At 42.1% G+C, this 7,064-nt stretch overlaps 1 protein-coding gene across 1 annotated transcript; it reads right to left on the bottom strand.

Moving 5' to 3' along the window:
* Positions 1-5,009: 5,009 nt before the first annotated feature.
* fancf (FA complementation group F) lies at positions 5,010-6,849 on the bottom strand. The gene has a single exon (XM_020623034.1). The coding sequence runs from the start codon at positions 6,418-6,420 to the stop codon at positions 5,398-5,400; it is 1,023 nt and encodes a 340-aa protein (XP_020478690.1). The 5' UTR covers positions 6,421-6,849; the 3' UTR covers positions 5,010-5,397.
* Between the last annotated feature and the right edge of the window lie 215 nt (positions 6,850-7,064).

Raw genomic sequence — 7,064 nt, forward strand, 5'->3', positions numbered from 1 at the left:
TAGCCATTAAATGTAGGTTTTCCAATTTCCTCTGCCTGTACAGGGTGAATATGTGCAGGAAAAACCTCTGTAGCAGCTTGCAAATTAAGCTTCTGCAACTCACATATTACATGAGAGGAGATGATAGACAGGCGTGAGGTTTGTGCAGGTGGGGGTTAGGGTGTTGATGGGGCTTATGCATATGATGGACAGTCTGCATCGATTTACTGTGCAGTGGCAGTGGCGCGTCTACAGTGGCCTCGTGAAGTGTTGACTGATGCTTCGATCACAGGATGCAGCTCAGCGTTGAAGCACTTCCAGCCACAACAGTGGCAGCAATTACAATAAATTTTTTCTGATTATCCACCCAGCAGAGGAGAGAGACTGAAAACCACTGCCTGCCCCTTGGTGCAAACATTAATTTGACAGAAAACACAGTTATGCCATCAGCTACGTGGAACATGTTTTCTCAGGCTTCACCAGCCGGAGTGGTCGTGGCTGTTGCACTGGTGACGTGCTTGTTAGTGTGCATGATAACTGGATAAGATTTGAAGTCAACATTTCATTCATAGGAGGAAATTCTCCCAGTGTTCACCTGACTGTAACCTCAACACTCTGTGTTTGCAGGTTTTGTCAATGTGATGTTGTTGGTGCTGTTTGTTTGGTTGTCTAATCATGACAGTGAGTGAAGGGGGACTGAGTATTGCCAGTCTGTGGGGCAGGTGCAGTTTGGCTCCTGGGGGACTCTAATAGGATGAGGCCCAGCCAGAATGAATGTTTGATGACGAGGTTGCACTCTTCCCTTGGGACTTTGCCTGCATGCAATTATTTCCTGATCCCCTCTCTCCAGTCTGGTCTCCAGTCCAAATTTTACACAGAAATCTCTTCACACTCCTGCCTCAATATCCTTTCATTTAGAATCTAAAATCTTACTAGCTCATATGCTAACAAATCAAGTATAGCCCCAAACTTTAAAGCATTATTGCAGTAATTACTGTTTTATGACATCCCCCAGCATGACATTACACTACCTCAGGGCAATTTAATTTACACATACCTCCTTCTTCTCCCTTGCTAATTGCTTTATTAATGGAGAACTTGGCACCCCGGATCAATCTGTCTCACATGAAATAACATGTTAATATCGCTACTCTCCTCCCCCTGCAACACACAAATGCTGCAAACTGAAATTAATATTTTAAAAAAGATTGCAGTTTCCAAACTATTTACTGAATCTCCCCTACATGATTTTTAAATCTCTTGTTTTTCAGTCAGTATGAACGCAGACAAACATCCTCCTTTTGTGATATGCTAATAGCATCTACTGTAAATGTTCTCCATCTTGTTCCGCTCAAAACAGCAACAACAGCTGTGTGCTATCATTAGTTTCATCTGTGCTGACTTTTCAATTCTGTTGAAACATTTGTCACCCACAGTAATGATGATGATGATGATGCCATTTTCAGACATGCTGTATGTTGAGCAAGAATTGCATGTTCCACAATAACAGGAAGGAAACGGCAACATCCATTCTTTTCCTCCACAGAACCGATTTCCTACATTTTTATGTGAGATGATCTATCACAGATGGTTCTGGTTCCCCTCCCCCATATCACATTACACTGACACCTTCATAACCTCCTCTCTACTACATGCTTGTATTGTATGACATGCAGACAAAGGATGTGAGGCTGATAAGCTTTCACATGGCACTCTTGTTGCCCACAAAGCACTGCTAGCTCTGAGAGAAATCTGGATTGAAGGAAAACAGAATTAAGGCAAAGCATTTGCCTGGCTGTTTTCTCCCCCCTTCATGTGCCAACATACAAACATGTTTCTGCAGCACCACACTAGAGCGTCTGACAGTGCAGTTTTTATGGCACAGGACAATGTGAGTATCCTTCAAATTCTTCTTCACAAGCTGCACCAACATTTGATATTACGCTGTAAAAGCATCGCACATATTTACACCATCCTAGTGAAAAACCAAATTAAAACATCAATGCATGTTCCTCAATTCATGTGTGCAGTGGTGTGACACAGGTGTGCAGAGGGGCCCTCCTGCCTGTGTGATCCGTCACCGAGGCCAGACAAGGGCCAGGCTGGAGCAGCTTAGGCACATGCCAAGTGAGGGCTCTAACCCCCGCTCTCCCCCTCCACCTCACCTCCCAGAGGACTCCCTATTCACACCAGCAGATGGGGGCTGGATCTGGGTTTTAATGAATGCTATCCTTCACAGCCCTTTAGAAGTCGCAGAACAGCAGTTGCCCACAGCGTGTCTCACTGCAGTTTGTCGCTTCATGCTGATACAGAACAATATTACACTGGATAGAGTAAATGCAAGCAAGAGAGGAGATGTGAGAGGAGAAAATACAGAATGCCTCAGTTGTAATTTCACAACCAAATGCTTCTTTCTTGCAGGAAGTGTTAAATAGAAGAGGACAGAAATACTACAGTGCACACCACTATATTCTATGTTCGAGCGACTTCACAGTTTTATAATGTAGATACCAATTTTATGAAGTGTCACACACTTAAATGGGTTGGTTTTACATATATAAATGAGCTGCGTCAACTTCCTACAGTTAGAGGTGATTTGAGCTTTTCAGGTGAAGAGCAGGGGAGCAAATTGCTCACCTTTAGGACTCAAAATAACTGCTTGGTATATCTTTGCTTCATATTTGAGGCATGGTCTTAATACTTAACAAGTGGGGTCCTCTGCAAAAGTGAAAATAGTTTATATTTAAATAACACAGCTCCCTGGAAACTACAGATTGTTTGATATAATAGCATTGGCAACAATGGAATTTACTTTATCAGCCATAATATCTTTGACCATAAAGCCTATAAACACGGTTTCCTAGATTCTATAGACGTAGCACTAAGTTTTGCTGTGCTGCTTTTCTTTTAATTTTTTCAGTCACACATCTGAATCATCACCATGTCTGCTCACCCTCCGACACTTATGTGTAAGGCTGTGAAGAGTGAGAAACTGAAAATCTAAAAAAGGAATCTGTCGGTGTTCAGTCCCAAAAGCTCAATGATATCATGCTGCTTGATTATGCAAAGGTTGAAAAACCTTGTTAATAAAAGTGTCTGTTTTAAATGAAACCATACTGAATAATTTTCTTCTCACATTACTGAATACCTGAGTGGCTCAAATCTGACCCAAATAAACATGATGAAAAGCCAAACTAAATGAGTCTGCATATATTTAGAACATAGGAGGAGGTGAGATGCTGGTTTTCATCCTGCCTGATGCATATGTTTTTCACTGGCTGGAAATAAATTGGTTGTGTACAAGCTGCCCCTTACTCAGTGACCCTTGTCTTTCTCTACATGAATTGCTTTCATGGTGTGTTAAACGAACCATGGCCGTGTTGATGTTTCCCTCCACACATGGCCAGGGCTCTAATCCGCTGTCTGCCAGTTATGTCACACACCAGCTATTGTGGAGGGTTTGACTGAAGACACTTAATCTGACTAACCAATCCCTTGCTGCGGAGGTGCTCTGACACACGGGTGAGGTCGGTGATGTGTGATTTGGCAGTCGAGTCACATGGCTGGCATTAAACCAGTCAAAATGTTTAGATTCTGACCAGGGGCAGCTGTGTGGGGAAGAGGCAATGCTGACAGATGGTCTGTGAGAAGCTGAACATGATTTTAGGTGTGCACAGTTATAAATTAGATTACACAATGCTTTGGCTTCCTTATTGCCATATTCTTCTTTCTTTTGTCTACAGGTCGGCACACTATGAAAATCAACAAAAAAATAGAAAGATTTTAAAACAGCACATCAAATTATTTGGTAGCAAGATGGAATTTATGATGCTACATGAATCGCTGAAAAAAAAAAAAACTATTCACAGCCTGAAAATTTGGCTAATTCAAATTCAGTCTGTTCATGTGCTGCAAGCAATTGCAGTGTGATGCTGTCGTTTGTTCAAGCCCAGTAAACTGAACAATTTAACAAATATCAAATTGCAGTGACAAAATTAATTAATTTTGAATATCACAAGGCACATGGTTAAAATGTTATGTCACCCCCCCCACACACACACCTCAAATAACGTGCTCTTTCACCATAGCACTGTATCTATTAAATTTCAGTTTAATTACCTTTAAACAACAGACCTTTTTTTTATTATAATGACGATGTTAACGTGAACGCCACATAAGCTCAAAAACTGGTACGCCGATGTGACATGAATGCAACATAAGGTCAGCAGGTCATAGCTTGAAGGTGGGGACGTAGACGCTGCCAACTATCCTGGGAAAATGCCAGCATGGATATTAGAAAATGGCTTATAAAGACAGAACCGACCAAGGCAGACCAAGAGGTGTCCACACAGCCTGTGACTTCTGCAACGAAGAAGCAGGTGCAGCAGAAAACGTCGCTAATCTTGGCCTTTGCTGCTGTTCGGCGGTGGAGCATGTTTCACAAACCAACCCTCACTTGATCCAGCTGGCATCTGTAAAAGACTTGTCAAGAAACGTCAGAGGTGAATGGAAGGACTTTACTGAGGAGGTTTCATTTAGTGGAAAAACGTCGCCTCCCACTTTACTAGAGAACTTAATGGCGAGTTGACGAATTGCCATGTACGCTAAATACTGTGAATTTATTCGTACACAGGCTGCAGGTCAAATCTTAATTAATGAATTATGAATGACTTGTTTTAATAAAATTATTCTTCACGTGTCAGGCTGTAGGCATACAGCAGCTATTTATGCCTAGATTTGAAAAATTAATTTTACTGTGCCAGCCACCAGGAATCTGGCTTGGCTGCATATTTTCAGTGTTTCAGATCCACAGAAGTGAGAATTTTAACATTTTTATTATTGTTCCTTAGATATATTGATCCAATATGCTGTTTCTGTGGTAGTCTAGTTAATAAGTTTAAAAAAGTAGCAGAAAGAGTCAAGAATTTAAATGAAACAGAAGTTGTCTGTGAAAACACGAGACAACGCTGCAGAGTTGTGTGCTTCTAACGTGTATTTTGCATGAAAAATCTAAGGATTCAAACACAGGGTTACCATCTGGAAACTTTATGATATGATCCAGGTTTTGATCCCAACACTTTTGATACATTCCTCTGTTGAAATATAAATATATTTATCTAAGAAACCATTTTTAATTTACCAAAAGAAACCAATGTTCTTAAATTATAAAGTAAGCATCCATGAAAGACATTTGTCTAAATAAAATATAGACTAAAATCTGTTTAATTAGAAATAAAGAACAAGAATCTGTGCAAGCTCTTGATGCTAACATTCAGTCACCGGCAGCTTTCAATAACTGGTGCTTTTTTTTGGAATCAAAAATACCAAGCTCTATAGTCATATATTGCATCAGTATACAGACAGACGTGCCTTTTGTCAGTATCTTTACCATCTCTACCGAAAGCCCTAGCCTGACAGTCACTTTTTTAATGCTGTCAGGAGGTCTCCCCACACACTCAGACCTCTGACATCAAAGTCTCCATCAGACGTCTTCAAAGCACTTAGCTCCTTCTCTACATCCTCCTTCAGAGATGGACAGGCCTCAAACAAGGATAGAAAGTGCTCAGTCAGTTTCTGGAAGGACACTGTGGTGGTAGAGCTGGGTTGAACCCATACCCTGTCGTTTATGCTGTACTCCATCTCGGAGGCCCATTTTTTCAGTACATCACAGTATGCATCTCTGAACTTCAGGTGTTCTTTGGCCACGTCCTTAAGAAGTCGAGTAGGCAGTGCAGAGTACATGTGCTGCAGCATGCTGTCTTTTTTCTGTAGCCAGTCTAGAAGAAAATCATGTGAAGCAGTTGAATTTTTCGGCGTCAGCAGAGCTGCAGCAATGACCAGACAGAAATGTTGGGCTGCTTCTTCACAACCTAGTAGTACAGAGTCTAAAAAGTGCTCTATCTGGCAGACCTCACTGCCTTGGCTCAGCAGAGCACCCAGTCTCTCCATCAGCATCACCCCCTGCACCGCAGCATCAGCACCAACCGCTGACAGGTCTGCGAGAGGACTCAAAACTTGACGTGCAGATTTGTACTGAATGATGCGGCTGCAGAGGCCGGTAACATCCGGATACTCACAGTTCTTACTGTTTCCGTTACTCGTGATGTCAAAGAGTATCTCCATGATCTTGCTGGGCAGCTCAGGATTGTTCAGCAGCCCAACGAGCAACAGGTGCTGGCACCGTGAGAGGTCCGAGAAGGAGATTTCTGTATATCCGGGGAGGGCAGCTTGCAAACCCTGATTTGTGAGCTGCAGCTGCGTCTCCATAATCCTCCTTACAGTGGGGACATTGTGAAACTTAGAGAAAACATGTTCGCAGTACCGGGCCCAGTCAAACGCTCTGGACAGAGTTTGTTTATCCCATTGCTCCACCGCACCGCTCTGTGCCGCCACGGCCAGCAGCTCCACCGTGCTCGTCACGTTTTTCAGCATCGCCTCCATGTGGCGCTCTCTGTGTTCATTGTTCAACCTCTGGCTTTCGCTGATGGATACCCGCTCTGGAGGAGAGTCACAACCTAAGCACTGACACAAAAGGCCCTCTGCTGCCTTACATGTAGCGTTATTGAGATGGCGAGTTAGCTAGATCCAGACAACTTTAGCTAACGTTTCGATTTCCGGTGGCACGCTTCAAAACAAAATCCTTTTTAACAAACATGCTTTTAAGTAACAACTAGCGTTACAAACAAGCGTGAAAATGACGCACTTATAATGGAATATTTAGTGAAAATTAATATAGTTAACGTTAGTGTTGTTACGATCACTCCACTGTCTGCATTTCTCAACCTGTTTGCGTCGCTTTTATCACTGCGCATGCGTTCTTGAGCAATAACAAACAGTCCTTCAAAATAAAAGCCACCGAATAATCTACTACTACAGATGGCAGAACAGGTTTGAAGCAAAACCTACTCACACGTTTGGATGTATGTTTATTAACACAGTTATGCAATGCGTTATATATACAGTAGGCTAACAGAGTAAAACAACTAACTTGTGAGACTGGAGAACAAACATCCATTCTATTAACAATTCATAATTTCTGTATTTGCCATGATGATTATCACGAATTACTTACCATTCAAGACTAT

Source organism: Monopterus albus, unplaced genomic scaffold (assembly GCF_001952655.1).
Source record: "Monopterus albus unplaced genomic scaffold, M_albus_1.0 scaffold7.1, whole genome shotgun sequence".
NCBI lineage: Eukaryota > Metazoa > Chordata > Actinopteri > Synbranchiformes > Synbranchidae > Monopterus > Monopterus albus.